We start from the raw sequence: 21,536 nt of genomic DNA, 5'->3' as shown, positions 1-21,536 counted from the left end.
GCTTGTTTTATTATTTAGTATATGAAACTACACAGTCCAGATTTTAAGGCAGTGGAAAAAGACAAACCTCATTTCAGTATTTCCTCATTCTTTTTCCTAAACTTTTGCATCTAAAACCCACACCTTAAAAGACAAGATTGTTTTAACAATTATTGTTATATGATAATATGAATGTAAGTTTTCTGGTGATCAGTGTTTTATGCTTGTGGTGCGTCCAACCACGTGTCCCTCAGCACTGGAAGGAATAAAGACAACAGAACACATTTGAATCCAACAGTAGTTTATTACCCACTCGTTGCAGATGAAGTTAGACACTTCAGTTACCAGTCAATGTGAGTTTAAATATTAGTTGACAACTGCAGAAAGTGTACAATGAGTACAAAATCATTAACGATAACAAAAAATTCCAATGTATTAATTTTTAAAACATCAGTTGTACACTATTATACAGCAACCATTATATGATCCCCAATTAACTCAGGGCTTGCATTTGAAAGTATTTTTTATTTTTAAATAAAGTTCTCCAAAAGGTTGAGAGATGGGGGGTGATACAACTGCATTATTTCCCAAAAAATTACTAACATACAGCCTTATCTTATACAGACAAAGCTCTTTTATATTGTATGAACACTTGCTTTTATCAGGGAATGCAGTAACAAGAAAAAATCTATACATAAAAAATTAAACTCCAGTATGCAATATATTATACATATATCTATATTGTACTACAGATTTCATATAAATCAAGTATGGGCCAAATTTTGGCATCATTTTTAAGTGCATTAAATTTAATACAAAATCCCCCTCAGACTTTGCTCTTACTTTTCAGGTTACTAGCTCCTGAACTGATCTTTTTCAGTTATGATACTTTAGACATCCAGAATTCTCTAAAGATCGAATTTCCATTTCAGGAATATCACCCTTGTCTTTCATTACACTTTCTACCAAAAATAAAATTGTGGAAAAAAACTTAGTGACTAATTTAGTCAAAGTTTAATGACTAATAAAATTCTCCAACTTGATAGGACTTTTTATTTACATTTACTGTTCAATATCTCTCAGGTAGTATTCTCCTACGTACCCTCTAGTCATCTTTGATCCTACAGGCACAGTTACTAATGATACTCTGCAAGCACATACTGCCTTGCTTTCTTTTGCTACATGGACTCTTAGCAACATGCAAATTATTTCTGGTGCAGAATGGAGTGCAAAGAAATTTTTCTAATGCATAGTTAAATTTGCTTCAACTCCAGCATGTGATACTCACTTTTTAGAGAACACCTAAAGAGCTATATCCTCTTTGCCACACAATATCACATCTTGTTTCCAAATTAAGCTTTGTTTGCCTTTGTTTCAAGAAGTATTATAGGAAGACAAACAACATCAGTGACCCAACCAATCTATCAATTTGACAAATACGGTGTTTGCAATAAATTTTAAAATAGGCTTATATATTTTTGCTGAAACAAAAAGGCCACTTAAGCTTTTCACTAGAATAAAGTTCTGGCATGAAGTCATTCAATGAGACTTCTTCCCACAAAAAAGTCAAAGTTTCCTCAAAGTCCTTTGTAGAATACAGAAATAAATTGAATAACCTAGAAACATTCTACGTTAGACCAAAAAACCACCCAAGATTCAATTACAGTGAGTCACAATACTCCAAGAAATCAATTCTCCTGTCGTCATTATATCTACTGACATTATTCTGGGATCTCGTCATTCAGCACAATTATGGTACAGAGGGGAAAGTATCAATTAAGTGTTGCAAACATGCAGCCAGTTTAAGCTACTAAGAAACAGCTTCCCAGTTAAGCCCTTTAAAAGTCTTGTAAAAACTGGGCTAAGTGTGATTTTAAAAAGAACAATCTCTCGGACCTCAAAAGCAACGATATGACATTTACATCTTAGAAGGTAAGTCACTTCACACACTGACGCCTGTACGCATGTCAGAGCATGGATGTGACCTTCAGGGTTCATTCACAATGTAATATGGAAGGAACTAGGTGCTGAACAGGAGTTCAGCAGCAATGTCCCTCCATACCACTGAAGTATTAAATATCTTGTGTATTGTGTGTGAAAAATCTCAATTTTGTATTGAGAAAGCAAATACTGAAATAGAAACAACTTTTAGCACAACAGATGTATTTACTTACAGCATGCAAGGTTTGTTTTTATGTATTTGAGCAGCTAACAGCCACTAACAGCCCTTAAGTATTTACAAGTTCAAAATTACAATCTTCGCATAAGTAGCAATGGGTTACAAAAACTTCAGGACACTCCCTGGGAAATAAGCAAGAAATGGAGTAAAAAAATACTGAAAGCAGTAATAAAAATGGTAGCAAAGGAAAACATAATAGCTTTTAAAATCCAGACAATTTAACACTGTTCTGGTAAAAAAAAAAAAAATAAAAAGCCACATAGCACATTTAGAGATGCCATTTTAAAAGAAATGCACACACCTTTCCTTTTTTTTTTTTTTCAGAAGAGCTGTACATAAGCTTAAAAAAATTTCCAAGGAAATAAACGAAATACAACTCCCTTTGGTTTGCCAATTTACCTTAAAATAGCTTCTCCACCTGCCCCTCTCCCGCACCCACAATTTGCAAGGTAAGTGGTAAGGCAAAGGTGATCAGAGACTGAAGATCTTCATAGGTGATCACACAGCAGAAAGATGCTTCAACCCCAGTTCACAGTATGGGAAGCAAAAGTAATAGCTTTTTTATAAACATGAAACTTATTTCAAAGGAATAGATTCTAAAACTTACCCAAGATACAATGCCTATGTTAGTTCCGACTGAGGGCCAGGTCAGAAAAAATCCTGCTCCTATGGTTAAGGCAGTCTAAGACTAATTCGAGTCTCTTCAGCCTCTTGGAAAACAGAATTTTGTGCCAAATTACACTCTACGTGACTGTTAGTTTCAGGTTTTATTTCATACAGTAATCGAATAAGACAAATTTAACTAACAGCTTTCTGTAATAAAAGTGTATTTATATCTGCTTCTATAAAGCAGTAGTATTTCTCTCTTTAGGACTATACAACCTGGAACTGAGGAAGTTCACTAGCAGTGATGTACGAATATGTTTTTGCACCACTTCATGAAAGGTTTCAAGTGTCTTGTCCTTCTGAGAAGACATTCAACTACCTTTTAAAGCTATGTTAAGTTTATCTGTAAGTAATTTGGTACCAGCTGATGCTCATACTAAAAACATTTTTTATGTTCAACTCTAGGAATAGCTTAGGGCAAAGAAAGTGCTCCAGTTTTACCTGCTGTTTTGTTATGCTGATTTGAAAGAATCTTAGCTTATTATTAAACAAAAATATACTAAAATACAAATATTGAAGTTGGATTTTTAAATTTTTGCATTTCTGAGATTCTTTGTTCTGTAACTATTCATATTGCATGATATTTTGTGCTAAACTGCCCTCTTAAGCCTAGCCCCTTATAAAACAGGGAAATAGAATAGTAAAAGTTTTTTTCATGTAAACTTCAGTGAAGTAGTTGTAGTCTTAGAGACAGGGTTGTAAAGGTGCCTTATAAACATTCTGATATACATTTCCTGTGTACTAGACTATGGGGTACATGGAACATGACATTTTGAAGTTACCTAATGTAATGTATAAAAATATAAAATATATATTTATAACAGTAGAGTAAGCTACAGTGCAATTTTCCTTAGCCTGTTGAAAGCCCTACCTGCATATGACCTTTTCACCCGTTCTAGATCTTCCATAGTAGATTTTATTTTCCATTAATAGTACAACAGAGCAAGCACAGCTAGAAAAGACAGCTTGAAGAACACTCTTGTGCTGCAAACTTGAAGATCCTAGAAGTCAAATATGTACCTTAAAAAATTAGTTTTGCTCACTTCTCTCTTCTGTGCTAGAATTTAAACAGTTTTTGCTATAAACTGTAAAGCTGGGATATTTAAGGAGAATATGCCCCAAATTTCACAGAAAGTTATCCTATTATTTTCACCAGTCCTCAGACTAATTTAATATAATTAGAACTACACCACTTGCTCAGGGCTTTAAGCGTAAGGCATTTTGTGTACATTCCCCTCAGCTATTATATTTAATGAGTATCTTACTTATCGTACTACAGCCCATTTATTTAATGACTTATCTTAATGTGCAAAGCCAAACCAGTGGAAATCCCTCCCTCAAAACCTTGGAAACCAATTTACCTTTTACTGCACATTCAGCATTAAACTGCAAAAGAGGAACAGATAGAAAAATCAAATCCAGAAATATGCACTGAAACAAGCTAATCATTTTCTACTAAGTAAGGTCTTTTCAGCTATAGAAGCTGTTCAACACACTATCAGTTCTGAATACATCAGTGTGAATACATTCATAGCGGTGCATTCTGAATGCACTGAAGAAATGCATCAGAAAAGTCAGCTTTTCACATCATCTGATGCCAGCGTACCATAACTTTGACTGCTTTGAGGAAAGAGATACGAAGTTCATTTTGTTAATTTACATATTAACAGTTTGGAGATATGAGCTCCAATACAAAAAACCTTCCAATTCCAAATATTGTTTACAAAAAAATTTAAGCTTTGTATTGTATCTAATCACTAGACTTCCCACAGAAATGATGTTTTTCCTGAAAAAAAAAAAGTACAAGACAAAATTCCGTAATTCATGCCTGGCCAGACAATAAGACAGCTCTTGCTGCAATGTGACAGTTCCTGACGTGGAAAGAACAGATTAGGCAACACATTAACATAGACAAAATGAAATACAAAAGAGGCACATGAAATGCTGAAAACTGCATAATAATCCAGTAAAATTTAGATATGCACAAATCATTTATGCATGGACCATACTGTCTTGACTGCTCACAATCTGCCTATCAGAATTATTAAAAATTCAATACGATCATTATATTGTCTTATAGGTATCTAAATTGAGTAAAAGTGATTATCACCTTTAAATATAGTATGTTAATGCATAAAAATACATATATTTTTTCTAGAATAAGGATTATATTTTCTAAGCAAATATCTAAAAACAATGGTCCTTCTAAATTAGTTTGGAATAATAAGTGAGGCCCATTTCTTTGCAGAATGGGGTGGTTTTATTGTTTATATGTTTAGATAATTAATTTTTAATCTGTCCACTGTATAAACAATCTCCAGAAAAATATATCCTCTTCCAGTAACTTACAATACACATTAAAAATACTTACAAAAGGGATTATTGTCCATTTACAACATCTTGAGCAATTCTTGGGTCATTTCATTTATGCAATTTTGATCAGGCTAAACTGAATGTTCTGGTTAACGTGAGCCATGCCAGCAATGTCAACAATCTAACATTAAAAAATATCTGCCTAATTGTGTAGGATTTTAAATAAAATTAGGTATTTTTACATCACAGTATATATGGCATTTCTTAATTTAGCAACAGAAAGTCACAGTTACAAAACCATAAAATAGAGTACCTGAATCACATATGCTCTAGTGTTATCTACCAGTGCCAATCCAGACATTTCACTCTGTAGAGGGAGCTAAAAAAAAAGGCTTCTGTTTGATTCTTTTAGAAAAATTCAACCTCATTTCAAGTTTGGTCCATTAGAAATGCCTATTAGCTGAAACATCTTGAAGCAGGACTTCAGGAAAGAATAGAGGAAAGCAAATTTAGCAGTCTACGGTCCAACAACTTGAAGAAATTACTATGAAATGGCAAACAGATCATGAATGGAGCTTTCTGATTAGCTGTCAGACATACCTGTTAAAATGTCAATGTATACAGGTACAGTATGATAGACATTCCAGACACGTTCATTGCATCACACGCACACAATGTTACAGCAATAAGTCTAGACATGCATTTACAGAGTTCAGCACTTCTCATGGATTGATATTTGACTTCTGGCCCCATACCATACCCAAAGATGTGCAAAGTTCTTTAAATGCTTTGCCTGCTAAGTATTGCTGTTAAAGTAAAGACCCTGCTACAGCCAAGCTCACTGGCCTTCCCTTAGCAAACTAGTGCACCTCTTCAAAAAGCAACTAGCTCTGTTCTCCCTATTTAAAGTGATAAAAATGCATCAAGAAAGACCAATAAAATGGAAAAGGCAAGGAACAATAAAGATGAGGGAGAACCCAACCAATCCATACGTAATATAACGATAGGGAAGCTCAACTTCCATGCGTTGTCTTGCTTTCCGTACATCATCATGTGGTATGCGGAATATTTTACATGCCAGTGGAATAGTGGCTTTTTTCATGGCTACTTTTGTTAACAACAGAACGATTACTCCAATCAACAACCGCAATATGGCTTTTCCAAACACAGTCACAGTGAGAGAGGAAAGAGATAAAGGTAACGTATGGGGAGGAGGATCTAGCTTTAGACCCATTATGTAGTTAACATGAGAGCCACAGGCTACTCCAGCACCACAGCCCAGTATCTGAGCTGTGTCTCCTCGCGATGTGCTCCAGGTGTCTAAAGTAAAAGAAAAGATGCCCAGGGCTAAATGGAGACTGATGATAATTAAGGGTGCATATTTGTAAGTTAAGTTGAAGTTATCAATCAGGTCCACAACTGGATGGAAGACAACCAAGATGACAATAGCATACAGAAATCCAGCAATAACATCCTGTTGAAGAGAGACAAAGATATGGTTTCAGTGTAATAAGTATTTTAAAAAATAATTTAAGTTACATTAGGATGGAGACAAGCCTAGTTGCTGTTGCTAAAAGCGACTTGTGGATTCCCATCTTTTCTCATTTGCTGTACAAGATTAAATCTTTTTTATGTTAAAGATAAGGTAAGGAATTGCATTTGATTACCGATTAATAGGACATCTGCACCATGATCAGATCATGAATGACCATGATCATGAATGAAGCTATAATCAAATGATCCATGATCAAACGAAGTTGTAGACCTACCTACCTGATGACTAGAATGGTCCTTGTCCAGGACTGGGGTATTCCAGCCTACAGTCAGGACAAAGCTAGCCCAGCTAAACAAGTTCTGCCAACTTAGTTTGCTGGAACAGCTCAACACTGGAGCTAAGTGCCTGAGTGCCAACACACAGGCACGCTGGCAGCAATAGCTGGTAAGGCAGTCGAGGACCACTGCAGCTAGGCATTAGAGCAGCTTAGACTTTCACTCCAGCTTCACAATTAACAATACTGCAAGAATGGAGAACTGTTTCCAACCACTAAAGGAGAGGAAGGGGAAACTTTTGTGCCTTCATACTTGATTTTCAGTGTTATTAAAAATGTCTTAAGTAAAAGGTTACTCTGATTTTTTAATTTAGCATTAAATTGCAGCTACTGTTGATTCAACACTAAATTGCACGGAATTATCTGCAACTTTTGTCACCTTTAGTTGTTAAGAAAGAATTTGTTGAAAGCTTTTTAGAAATCCAAGCACTAGAAACCAGATCACCTTCATTCACATGCTTATCAGCTCTTCCATATGAGCCAGGAGGTGGGGCTTTCATCAGCAGTATTTGTATTGCTCTATCTTCAATGAATTATTTTTATTCACTTCCACTAATTGAATGCTTGACAAAAGCTCTACGACAACTGACTGCTATGAAAGTCGGACTTGTTCATTTCAGAAGCAACCACAACTTTCTGCCATATTTGCCACCCTACCCTCCTCCCAAATTTAGGCACCATGGTTGATTCATATTACAGGCAACACATGGTTAATTGTATTCAAATGCTATAGAGTATTCAGACATGCAACTGCTGAATAACCTAGTCTACATGATGCGTCGCTATTTGTTGCATGACTTCGTTCTAAGACATTACCTGTCAGCTGACATTGTCAGCTGAAATACCAGTTCAACCCATCGTCCTGCACACAAGTGGTTCTGACTTGGGAAGCCTCCTAATCACTAATGCAAATGTGTCCTTCAGTTTTTCTGAGCTGCCTTATTTTCACATGCTCCTTTTACACTGTGTTCATCACCCAGCTTTACTACTCACTACCAGGCTTACTGTTTTCTGTCTGTAAGCTTTTCTCCTTCTAGCAAGTGATCCTCAAAAATCTCTTTAGCCATCCTTATTCGTGGTCTTATACTCTGATTACCCTTATGTGGTGGTCTTGTTTTCCCATTTTTACATTGCATGCATTTGTGTTTCAGTTTGATTTTTTTTTAAAATCCTTTTTAATAAATAAGTCTGTTTTTCAAAGATGACAACTTTGTTAATTGGTTCTTTAGAAACTTTGGTAAGTGAAAGCCCAGCATTTAGCATGGCACTCTGAAATGCACATGCTTTGGGTAGCTGACGTGGAACCTGACTGGACATTAACAGCCACTCTCTCATCCTGCAGAAGTATTTCTACTCTATAGAGGAAAACTCAGTCTACACTAGCACTACAATAGCACTAAAACTGCTATTAAACATCAGCTAAGTTTCAACTGTGGATTGAGTTTATGAAAGAAAAGTATAAATTAACAGAAGTTTGACATCCACTTTTAGCTATTGTATCAATTTCTCTGCTGAAGAAATTTAAGTATTCTTATTCCTATATGGTAGGATATTCTAAAAAAATCTATATACAATTACTGCACTGTAAAAACTTAAGTGTGATAGACGTTTATGAAATTAGAACATTAAAATAAAAGTTTAGTAGGATTATTGTCTTACCAAAATTGAATGCATTCCCATATAAATTCGACTACAGCAAACCAAAGAACACCAGCAGAAAGCAAGGACCAGTCCAAACACAAGGGGATACTGGTAGGGAAAAAATTGAGAAATTTTATTAGAATGCAGGGGAAAAAAAAACAAAAAAAAAAACCAAAGCAGCCATCACTCTATAAGAATTCTATAAGTCAAATTAATGCAAGTTATGCTTACCTTTTTCCTTGCCCTAGCCTACCCAACCCTATTAGACCACCTCAAGTAAGTCCACTTTTCATAAAGTCAAAACATTATTAAGTCAAACTTTTTCAATTTTCCTTGTGAATTTACAGGACGTTGATTGTATCTTTTCAGACAAAGCAGTAAGAAGTCAGCAGATCTTTGTAGCAGTTAGTCTTCCCATGTTACAATATCCTAAATTGGCAATACAGCAGAGACAAGCCTTGTGTTATAAACTGTGCAACAGTTTTACACTGGGTGGAGCACCTACATGATATACTACTATTGTTAACAATTATCCAGGCAGAACCTAGTAGCTTCACCTTTCTCCTGAGAAGGAAGAACTCATGAAAATTTACACATGAATTCAATTTCTTACACACTGTTTTAGAGTTTCTGCAATCCTTGACTCAATCTCTGAACACCAGTATGAAACTCCTAGAATAGTAATCTTCTCTGTTCTTTACAAACCCATGTAAATTTCCTCTTACAATCCACTTTTATTAAACAAAAAACATCAAATAATTATTTCCAATTATTTCCATCTTCTGGTAGAAGATTTTTTTATCTGGACTGTTTACCAGGAACAAACAAAATACTTTGTTTTAATAAGCACATATCAGCATGTGTAGAAACTTAGTATTTTAATTTTTTAGCTTTTGGATAAAAGTATGCTAATTCACATCTTACAGCACAGTAAGAAATACTTTCCCTACTACCATATTTCAAAATGTTGTACAAGACAGGATACAGCTTCCTTTTTTCAGTATTAAAAATAATTATTAGTTCTATAAAAGCAGCAGTCACAAGACAAAATGGCATGTTTCCAGAATTGCTTCACTTCCTCCATGAAAGCAATTATAAACATTTTCAATATAAACAGGCAGTCTAGATGTACTCAAATTTCAGAATAAAAACTAAGAATTACAGGCAGTTTTCTTGCCTTTCCCTTGCTCCTTTAATGGGTAACCTGAAGGATAGAATATCCAACAAATTAGAGAAAGTATCTTTAATCTTATTGGAGAAGGTTGTGTGTCCTCTGTGAAGGCCACTTAACAGATTGACAAGCTTCTAAATCAGTCTTTCAATGAAAGGTTTGAGAAAAGATTATCAGTCTTCTGCACTACTCCAACATTCTTTGAATTCTCAGCTCCAGGACCATGTTAGCATGACAAACTTAAAAAAATTTGCTCTAACAGAAAAATTCAGGACGCTTACATTTCACATAAGCAACAGATTTCATACTAAAATCAATTCTAAATGCCCAGCTCACAGATGTGTTACATCTAGTTTAAACTCTAACTCCTGTAGCAACATTTGTCCTCGTTTCTACGACATTCATCTACACATTGTACCTAAACAAAATTATGTACTAAATGATTCATTTCTAACTGAAATGATAAAGAAACAAATGCAGTTTCCTGCCTTTCAGAATTATGCTAATAATGGGCAATACACCAGTAACTAGGTCGCGCTGAAGACGCGACTGCAAAGTTATGAGATGCTGACATTGTTATAGCAGCCACAACAGTAATCCTTGTACCCTGTGCTGCACCACCAGAATACATTACAAGCACAGCCCCATCACTCATCCCTGTTATGCCTCTACCACCATTTCCATTGATCTCAGGGCAGAACTAATGCTGCCTGCCCCAGGCAGACACTCGAGCCACACAGCCTCCCTGCCCAGTGCTGCTCCGCTCTCCCCACAGAGGACCACCAAAGCAGAAATGCTGCATGTACAGAGGATTCCCTACATCCTCTGAAGAGGGGTTTCTAGCACCTCTTTACACACTCCACACAAGATGAAACTCTAGGAAGACAGACTTCTTGTTTGTCAGAGACTAGCAAGGGAAGATTTACTACCTCCAGAAGCAATGCAGACCTCTTGACCAGAAAATTTAATAGCATCACAGTTGCTTGGTGGTAGAATGAGCTTGCATGTGTTCACACACGTGCCAAAAGTTTCAAACGGTTTTGCGCATCACTTGATACCGTACGTCCATTCTTGTTTCCTTGCACACATCTTTTGCGCTTTCAGGCTCCAATCAGGGGTAAATCTTTTCTTTAATAAATAAAGACTTCTCCTGCATTTCTGAAATACCTGACAGAAACAGAAGCTGGAGCTTTAGCAGGAAGACTAATGAAGCCCCAGGCTCAGCAGGCTATAGCAGCTAATGATACTGTGGGGAAGAAGCTGGGATTGTGGGGGAGGATGGAGCAGCTAAACAGCAAGATACTAAGAACAAGGAGTATGAAGGAAAAGGTATGTGAAGAGTCTTGTTTTAAGAGTCCTGGGCATGTCGTAAACAGCAGGGAGAGTAGAATAAATTCTGAAAATGAAATGAAATGCTTGCTCTCAGTTAGGAACTCTCAAGGGAGAGGTGTTTGAAGAAGGAAACTGTCAGAACAACTTTGAAGAAAATTTTGGAAAGAATATTTGGCTCTGTCATATCTCACTCTAATTCTGTTTTCAATAGTATTGAGAATAAATACCCATTAAAACATCTGAAAACACTAGCTAGTTTAGTTCCTCTGTAGCAAAGCATCTGTATCCAAGAGCTCAAACACTTCCCTATTGTGTCCCCAATAAAAAGCCAATTATACATTTAACCCTGATTCATATATTCTTAAAATAATGAAGAATTTTTAACTTAAACTCAGACAAATTATTCTTACCATAATAGCTCTAGCATGATCTGTCCACAAACGTGTCTGCAGTTTTAGGCACATGCTGATTTATGGTATTTTTAATGCATGATAATAATAATCACAGAAGTCCTAAACCCAGCTTCTTTCTACCCAAAAGAGCTTATCCACTACAGCATACCTAGCTGTATTATATCCACTCCACTATAAAAAAAGCAGAAGATTGAAACAATTACTCTAATTTCCTCTGGAATAATATTCCACAATATAACAGTTAAGTCGATTTTTGTGATTAGTTCCCACACAAAGCATTCTCCTCTATGCTCCCACTATGTAACCAGCACACTTGGACAACTGTCAGTTTGTGTTTGAAGCTTACTTACCAGACAGTAAAATAATTATCAGTTGAGATAAAGACATCTTTATGTATAAAGTACAGAAATAAAATTTGATCTAAAGAAGGTTTTAACCTTCATCTGTCCTGATTTCTTCCAATGTTATATCCATACGTCCCTGCATTGCCCACATAACTGATCTGATTTTCTTCCCACAACCCCCATACCCACCTGTAGAACATCATAAAGTTGTAGGTACCTTTTGGGGCTCCATAGTTCACTGGCCTCCTTAGACACTAGCAGAAATCAAGCAGAAGAAACCCCCTACTTCAACACAAAGTACAATACCCTGTCTCCTCCTTGGCCTGTTTTCACACATACCTTTTAAAAGCAGCCACTGGGTTCAAGAATTCCTAGAACACCAAACTGGTAGCACCTGCTTGAAATCTGCCTTGAGGTGATAAGGCAACTGCGTATTTTGTCCTCACGCGTAGGGGTAGGCGTACAAGGTGACTAATGGAGAATATTAACACTCCCACACACCTTTTCACTCAGCAAGAAGACTGCTCAGCAGCATGCCAAGTCATAACACCAATAGGGGACATCACCTTGGTCCTTATAAGAAAAGCTGATGCCATAAATTTATTTCCAAATTATTGTCTGAAAATAATGCAATATTGATGTACCAGCAAGCATTTTATATATACATCGGGTATACCATGGTTGTGTATCTGTAACCTCCCACTGCCTAGGCATACAAAATCCCCCCCAAATACCAAACATCATCTATTAGTATAGTGCCTTAAGAGTATTAATATGGTATCAAACCTGCTTTACAATAAATGGTGGATTTCACAAAGCTTGTCTTGCAATCACAAATGAATCTTCAAAGAAAAAAAAAACAAACAGCTTTTACTATGTTTTCTACTTAAAATAGGCACATTTTATGAAAGATTAGTTTATATTAAAGTTTTCACACTAATCTCAAGTGTTCATGGAAGAAAGCCATAAGCACTCATTTTTTTTAATGTTTGCTTGGTTCTCTTATTTTTGAAAATACTGCATTCACAAATTTGAAAATTAACAGTTAATCAATTACCTTTGAGTTATAAAATTTTAGATCTTTTCTATATAGTTGTATATAGACACACTGACAGTCTCTACTTGAATGAGAGAGATTAAAGCAAGACTGCTGAATTCCAGCAATGTTAGTCCCATGGTTCCTCACATGCCAAATCAGACCTACAGAGGCACAAAGGACAAAAGATCACAAGTTCACTTTTACCCTCTTCCCCAGTTCATTGCTATTCTTACTCATTTAGGCATCAGAAGGCAAACTGGCATCACATCTCCTTTCAGATGAGGGAGTGAAACGTTGTCAGAGATCACAGCTGGCAGAGGTAGACATAAAAAACAGGTTTCATTCTCTCAACTTTTTCCTTCTGATAACAGAATTGACATATCTTCATTCTTGACCATACTCAGTCACTTAGAGTCACATATTCAGGAGCAGCCCATTTTACACACAAACATCTCAAACCCTGCCTCCATGCCCTTAATTAAGACCATCCTATGTATATCCTCAAAAACTCATTATGCCTCCATAGCTACCATGCCACCTCAACAATTATAAGTATTTACTGAACTTCATACTGCCTTTTTTCCTCTAAATTAAAAAAAAAAACTTGTGACTTGAAAATCTTAACCTTATACAAAAATAAAGACACTCATATAGTACCAATCTCAATTTCAAAAATCACATGTTGACTCAAAGCTCAACATTAACCTGGCATTTTTCTCCTTGAGAAAAGTAATCCATATTCCATATTAGATCAAATCACTGATACCCAGCTTGCACAAATATTTTTCCAAAGGCCAGAATAAAACTTTGATAATATGCATAAGCATGTAGTACAAATACAATATTAGAAGACAAAGTGGAGGCAGATGGAATTGACAACAAGGCAGAGACTGGAGATAGAGACAAATGCAACATATAGATTAAAAATATACCCTTGTTGACATTTTGGCTTTTAAATGTTTGAATGAATATGTTTCTTTGAAGGCATCATACACATTAAGAAAAGTATTCCAGTCTTAATGTATATGACTAAGGGAAAGATCACCAAGCATGTTATTTAAAAAAAAAAAAAAAAAGATTAAAAAAGGTTAATTGATTTCTTAAATTCAGATATTAAACTAAAGAAAAAGCTAGGAATAAATAAAGCTGATTGAGTAGACTACTCATCTTCTTTCATGCCTCAATTTTGTTCCTATATCCAGAATCTTGTTTTAATCAATTAAACTGAATTAAATTGGTCATATTTGGAAAATAGCAGTGAAACTACTCCCAGTTAGTCTTTGAGAATTTTATGCCCTATGTTTGTAATGGGAAATTCCCATTTTATTCAATTACATCCTCTGAAAAGGGCTTGCAAGCTTCTGACTGGATCACATAGAAAACATTTCCCTCAAGTGCCTATCCTCCTCCCTCCCCTTAATCTGACTTTTTGCCAAGAGTCTTAATAACATAACCATTGTTTAAAAATGCTCATAAGGAAACAATCTGCCCTAAAAGCTTTGACCTAGGTCAGAAAATTCCTTCTTTCATAATGGAACTTTCTTAAAACATACTCTAGATGGTAGTTTCTTTACTTTTTAAAAGCACATTCTACACTGGAGAAGTTTCCAGCATTCACAAAGGGGTCCAAAGTAATTGTCTAATATTTTCAGTGTTCTACAGTATTACTCAATGATCTTTTTTTAATAATTTGATAGCTCAGAAGTTCAGCCTGAGTTTGAGACAATTATTTTGGACCAGAGTTCACTGAAAGAATCCAAGCAGCACTTGCAGCATCATGCTTTTAATAAGATATTTGGGCTAGGTATTGGCCATAGTCATATGGAAAGCTATAATCAATGTTTACAGGAATGACTGAGACACCAGTTGGCCAGATAAGTACAAAAAGTACAGCATATAAGTGATTTTCTGGAGGGAGCAGAAGAAAAGGGAGAATTGGATCGTTAAAAAAGAAAGACCACTTATGAGTCATTTTAGGAAAAATAAACAGACAAAAAGGTCTTTTCAAAAGAGGCCAAGTGGTAAATAACACTGGTTAAGATACATTTATCAATTACTTCCTTCTTTCTTCCACTGACCAACCTTAACATGAAAAGCATTAAAATCTGAGAGTGCTACATGTCATCACAAGAACCCCTTCTTTAAATTCCAAGATAAAGATTTCAATGTCAGCCCTGCAGGGAGTTAGAAGGTTTAATTTTCTGCTACACATCATCTGAAAAAGGAATTAAAGAGTTACAATAGGAATTAGAGCCTGTTCCTTCTTTTCCTTGCAGTCATCACAAAAAAAAAAAAAAAAAAAAAAAAAAAAAAACACCCTCCCTGAACACACCCAGCAAGAATCACCCATGGCTTGGTCTGCTTATGCCCCCAACACCTAAAAAATAGTTTTTCTGCAAACTGAAGTTTTCTCAGGTTTAATCAACACACCCTATTTGAAAGTACAAGGATTGCTTTACACATGTACAGTCCACTAAGAAAAAAAAAATTGCTTGAGAAGTATTTCCTTTGAATCCTTTCTTCATCAAAAACTCTGCATCTAACCTTACAGCGTTTGTTTTTACATATTCCCCCCAAGATCCTGCACATTAAAGATTTGCTTATGCGAAACTGAAAAATATATCTAATGCCAGTCAACACCGTTTAATAGGACAGGCTGCTACGTACCTCTAGCAGAGATTCCCCAATGGGGTTTGTAAGAACTGGCTATGCTCAGTTCAAACATTTAAGAGCACCTGAATCAAACAGGCCACACAACTTTTTCCAACTTCCTTTACAAATAAACTACAGGCATTAATCTGGCCCACAAAAGAAGACCTTATGACTCAAATACACAAGACAAGGCCAGTGCTGACCCTCCAAATTCCTCTCTCTCTTTCTCAAGAGCTCTTCATTGTGTAGGCAATTCTGGGTTTTCAGATCAGCCCTTCAGCTACGCTTCTCATGTCGGAAGAGTTTTTGTTTGATTGTTTAAGAAATGCATGTAAGAAAATCAATTAGACAAGCACACATCTCTTTGCCTAAGTTTCTTCATAATATTTTAGTACTTCAGTCAAAATTCATTTGAGCTTCTCTGAGAGATGAGGCATCTCTTTCTGAAAGGAGTCTGTACTTGCTCTTACACACAGACTTTGCATATAAGAGATGATATCCTATGTGTCGCTTCCAGTTTTATCATTACATCAATCTTACTGATAATGCAAGCCTTTCAACAAGGACAGACACTTAAAACTAAGATTTGCCCTCTTTCTGTAAAATTCTCACCATAGCAGGGTCGTGATTAGACCATTCATCCAACCCCAATAACCAAGTATTCCCCATTCCCAGTGGGGATCTGAGAGAAGTTAACCTTTTGAAATGAAAGAGCAGGCAGACACTTCTAGAGGTAATATCTAGTAGTAGTCCATCAGAATCACAGAACAATGCCGATCTCTCTGAAATCACAACAGGGATACTGTCAAACCCATTTGATTTGATTACATTCATCAGCTTTGGTTGATAAAAGTAATGATGCGGATGAAAGAGTTCTGGAAGGGTGTTTGACCTGATACTCCGTGACATTCTTACACAGTTGGTACGTAAGAGACTCAGTGGAACACTAAGTAAATGAAAGCTGAAAAATACTTTTAGGCATGTCAGTCAGAAACCAGTACAGAATAGATGCACTCTACTGCAGATTTAGCAGTAGTGCTTAAGGTCGCCATTATCATCAGTGGAGTGGAAAGAGAGTCACTGATGATAGGATTTGCATATAAAACTTTGGCAGACAAGTACGTGCTGTCATATTTAGTGATCTAAACTGCTCCAGAAGATAAGCCCATTCAAACAACGTTGGTTAATGTAGTTACAGAGGCCAGCTACTCATCAAGCAAGGCTCTGGGCTCCTGCCAAGTATCAACTTAGCGAGGTTCGTTCAAGGGCCTACAGTGAGAGTCAGCAGTTCCTGACTCAGCTCATTAATGCAGCGCTCAGGAAGGAGTGCGAACCCATCACTTCCTAATCCAGACAACTACTGCTAAGCCAGGCTGCATCCTGGAGGAACTCTGGGAGAAAAGCGTATTTTCTGTCTCCCTGACAGATTCCCCCTCACTCAAAATAAAACAGCAGGGCTATGACACATTCAGGTACCATCCTAACTCTAGCACCATTTCTAACAAAATATGTGTTGATATCTATTTGAAATCAGCAGTTCAAAGTAATCAGATAAAATATAAAAAAATACTTTTTCCAGTAGTCTCAGCCTTAGGCTTTTGGAGATTTGTAGATAATTAGCAGTTCACACTATCTCTTCCTCCCTGCTCAGGACACAATATAAGCCAGGCTGGTTCAAACTGTCAGTATTGCAAAGAAAGCAGGTATTCCCCAATGTGATAAAGGTATGCTTTTTCCTACATCATATCAAGATGTATAACCTCGCTATCTTTTAAGTGTTTGTCCTCTTCTTTCAGGCTATCAGAGCTTCAAAGATGGAAAGAAAAACATCAACATCTACAACACTCCTAAATTCTCACAAGTCTTTGGCATGAGCTTTATATTTCAAGGTTACTGAAGTGTCTTTGAAACAAGTGGTTTTCTCTGCTGAGATTTAACAGTATTAAATAAATAAATATAGAAGGATTATGCAAGTGGAATCAAAAGTTTCAGGCAAGCTCTCATAATCCAAGGAGAAATTGAAAAGTTACATTCCACGATGGACAGAACAGTTAGCTATTATGAAAGTTATCTTAATGTATAATTTCTCTCTCTCTCTGAAGGTCGGTTGCATTGAATATTCCCTATATCCAAAGTCTCGAACTGTGAAAATTTGTCACAACCATCTTTAAAATACATCATTTCTGAAAATATTTTACTTGAACTTGAATTTGCATTTATAAGCAAATATCTTAGTTTTACTGTGTATAGTCAAAAATTCTTTTTACTACTATGCGAAAGGAAAATAATTCGAATAGGATTACTGATAGGCATTGAAAACTAGGAAAGCACAAACTTAATTCAATAGGTTAAAAGAAAACCTACTGGAATTAAAAAATTTTGGTTTTAAATGGACAATTTGGGCCATACGTACAAAAATAAGAGCAGATTTGCTCTGTTCTCTATTTTTCAAGACTCATAGATTTTCTTTGATAGAAAAGAACTATTACACAATACTAGGAAGTCATAGCCAAATGAAAGCAAACTCCAAATAAGCTATACAGGAAAGCGATTCCCTTCTCACTGGGGTAACCTCTTGTAGAGCAAGACTGGCTTTCTTTGGTTTAGTATAAACTTCAAAGTGATAAACTCAATTAAAGTTACCTGTATTTCAGAATAAAAGTCCCTGCAGAGAGTTATAGCTGTGTGTACTTAAATTCACACTCAGCCTTGCTCCATTATGATTTTTCTGAGCAAATGGTCCTAAGATGTGGACTCATCACAATCAGGGTCTGTGTAATGCTTGCTTATGCTGAATATATATAAAGACTGTACCCCAACATTTGCCAAGAAGTTTAAATCTATTTGTATATACTGATAACTATGTATAGTTTAATGAATATCAGAGTATTGCAAGATCCTTTATCAGTAATAGCTTTCCAAGAAGTTCTGAGGTCAGACTTTTTTAACCCCATCTATTTCCAGAAAATATGACAAAAGGTTGTCCTATAGTTTCTACTCCCTTTCAATGCAAGTAAAATATGGAGAACAGCAGAAGCATGAGATGAAGGCTTAACTCTCTTTAGAGGTAAATCAAAAGATATTCAACATGCCATAGGTTAACTTTTGATTAATATTTGGAAATAATTTAAAAATCATAAGGGGTATTTTTTAAAAATGAACATTTTGAAATGGTAGAAGTTGGTTTCAGAGAGGTCTGTTATTCATACCCATTTCATAGGAAAAAGGAATTAAAATGAAGACTCAAACACTTTGCTTCCTCATGTCTTAAGCATGGTTCTAAATGCATAATAACAAGGCTGAATGTTTATGATTTCTTAATATGCATTTGTTATAAATGTGTTTAGTCAATTAGCACAGTATTTCACAGACTGCAGTTGCAGGGCTGGCAAACCAAAGATCGAACTTGGTTCACTGGCAAAAATACCATTTCACACATTGTCAGTTTGCTGGTTCTATAAAAGCAATCAAGCTGGGTTCTCCTTTGCACACGACATCAGTCTGTGCAAAGCTCATCGACTGATACTACTAAATGAGGTTTCCCACAAGCAATGGAATAGAAATCCAGTTCATTCTTCAACTGACATCAGCCCCACACATCGAACAAATAATAATCAAATATTCAGATTGCAGTCAGTAACTTAAAAAATAAAAAACACACAAACAAAACAATTGTAAGATTAAGAATCTCGGTGACAGAACTCCAAATATTTATTTTGTAAACACCCACAAAAGATGACATTATCTGATGCCCGCACAACTCTAACATAGTGATACTTCACATTTTCCTAGCAAAGAATATGACTCCTTACTAGCTTTCTTTTGGGCACACTGTATCAGCTTGCAGAAGTAGATACATAAACTTTGATTAAAGAGAGGCCAAATACAATGTCTAACCTTCAACCACCTCTTTTCCTTTCAGGCACCCATCCTATATGCTGAGATAAAGCCACAAAGTGTCACACTGTGACAGCGGACAACTGGTGATTGTTAACAGTAACTGAGAAGACATGAGTTCAGCCCTGGCATAAAGCTTAAAAAGAGAGTTCTCTCTACCAAAATGACATACATCTGACTTAAAATAGGCAAGTATTACAAGAATTTGTAAACATTAACAACCTAAGAGTAGACTTACTGCATAACTTCTTGAACATTACACACAGAGCCCTCAAAACCCTACACTGAACATTTGTTGCCTGGGAAAGCCTTCTCCCTCATTGACTACTGAAACGGGTGCAGTGATTTAGAGCTGAATGCGTGTTGTGCTTTTTTGGAGTTCTTACTGTCACCCATAGCGTTAAGGGCAAGTGCCGAAGCACAAGCCACAGCTTGCATAAACCAGATGATCAACAGTGTTATTTTAACTTAATCTATTGGCCCAAAGTGCAATAGGCAGATTTTAAGATTTTGCCAAATGAAGGTGCTGAAAAGATCAGAGATTATCAGTTCCTGCTAATTATTAGCACATTAATAGTTGTAAAACCTTCTGAAAGGACGTGTACTCCTCAAAATCGAAATAATAATTTCCAGTTTATGGGTAATGAAACTAAAAGACAGCATTAAAGAAAACGCTAAAGCTACAAAGTGACTCAAAGCAAAGAAGGATCAGCAAAAAGCCCTTCAGTTCCTGGCTCTCCACCAAATTCTCAGTCAGTAAAACCAAACGCCTGTTAAAATAACAGATGCCTACCCAAACTTTGTGCAAAGCACTCACCCTACTAGACGTAAGTTGGAAAGAACCTTACAAGAACAAAATACAGATTGTTAAAGCAGGCTTTCAATGTGTACTGAGCTAACCATTCATAAAGTCAGCAGAACTCCATTCAGAAGATAGAATTATTAGAAGAGTTCTTGTTACCTGAGCACTTGCTCAGATCATAGAAATTTTTTTTAAAAAAAAAAAGGCGGGGGGGCCAAGGAAAAGAGGCACGAATTTCACATTTTACCCAAACTCAGCCCCTCTCTCCCCCGCAAAAGAAATCAAGCCTGTCACAGCCTTACACCTCGGGGCTGGAAAACACACGGAGAAGGGCAGGGAGGTGAGCATTACCTGCCAGCGGCCGTAGCTGAGCAGCAGGAGCGCCAGGGGGATGGCGGTGCCCGACATGGCGTGGGTGGAGGGCATGCTGTACTCGGAGTTGTAGAAGACTTCCAGCTTCACCACGGGCGGGGAGGCAGGCCGCGGCCAGCGGATGACATCCTTGGTGCACTGCCCCAGGTACATCACCCACACCCAGATGATGATAAGCCTCCGGCCCAGCCAAGCGTCCAAGTTCCAGATGCAGAAGGGGAAGAAGAGGATGTAGAAGAGCTCGTTGCCCAGCTCCGTGCCCAGGCTGAAGAGATAGTAGAGGAAGCGGCTGCGGGTGGAGAACTCCTGGCTGCCGTCCTCCTCCGTGAGGGAGTTGCGGCGCGGCCTCCTCCTCCACCGCTGCGGGGGGCCCACGGCGCCGGGCACGGTCCCGTTCCCGGCGGGATGCCCCTGCTCTCCCGCCCGCTCCGCGGCCGGGGGGCTGCCGTTAGCCACCGGCCCCCGGCCCCCGCCTCGCTGCTCCGCGTCGGCCCAGCCCGAAGGCCCCTCCACCCCGCAGAGCTGCTGGAAGGCGGCCACTTTCCGCGGGTCCTGCAGGTGGGCGGCCAGCCGGGCCAGGCGCCGGCAGAGAGCCATGGCGGGAGGACGAAGCCGCCCGCGAGGGGCGGGCTGAAGGCGGCGAGGCGCTGCCCGGGCAGGGAGCTGAGGGGGCTTCGCCTGAGGGGCGGCGGAAGGGATGGGGGCTCCCGTGCGCGCCGCGGAGACGGGAACTGTTCCCTGAGGGAAAACACGCTCAAGGGCGAGGCGTCGCGGAGCGACGGACACCGCCCGGCTCCCCCGGGATCGGGATCGGGCCCGGGCCGCCGCCCTCACCTCGGCTCGGCTCAGCTGTCCGCGCGGCTCCTGCCCCGGCCCCCGCGCCCTCTCCGCCCGGCGCTCGCCCCCT

At 37.7% G+C, this 21,536-nt stretch overlaps 1 protein-coding gene across 1 annotated transcript; it reads right to left on the bottom strand.

The window, feature by feature from the left end:
• Positions 1-263: 263 nt before the first annotated feature.
• SGPP1 (sphingosine-1-phosphate phosphatase 1) lies at positions 264-21,440 on the bottom strand. The gene is made up of 3 exons (XM_068399544.1): positions 20,609-21,440; positions 8,626-8,715; positions 264-6,611 (listed from the first exon to the last, which is right to left on the bottom strand). Exons 1-3 carry the CDS (start codon positions 21,224-21,226, stop codon positions 6,060-6,062), a joined length of 1,260 nt encoding a protein of 419 aa, XP_068255645.1. The 5' UTR covers positions 21,227-21,440; the 3' UTR covers positions 264-6,059.
• Positions 21,441-21,536: the final 96 nt, after the last annotated feature.

This window comes from Nyctibius grandis, chromosome 4 (genome assembly GCF_013368605.1).
Source record: "Nyctibius grandis isolate bNycGra1 chromosome 4, bNycGra1.pri, whole genome shotgun sequence".
Lineage (NCBI taxonomy): Eukaryota > Metazoa > Chordata > Aves > Nyctibiiformes > Nyctibiidae > Nyctibius > Nyctibius grandis.
Note: the sequence above shows the minus strand (reverse complement) of the source record. Positions and strands in the feature narration are given on the sequence as shown.

Bases quoted from the DNA above. Each gene is read 5' to 3' on its own strand.
- SGPP1 (XM_068399544.1), bottom strand. From the start codon at position 21,226: ATGGCTCTCTGCCGGCGCCTGGCCCGGCTGGCCGCCCACCTGCAGGAC. The intron at 8,716-20,608 runs GTAATGCTCACC...TTTCCCTACCAG, and splicing joins TCAGCTACGGCCGCTGGCAG to TATCCCCTTGTGTTTGGACT. The intron at 6,612-8,625 runs GTAAGACAATAA...TCTCTTCAACAG, and splicing joins TGGGAATGCATTCAATTTTG to GATGTTATTGCTGGATTTCT.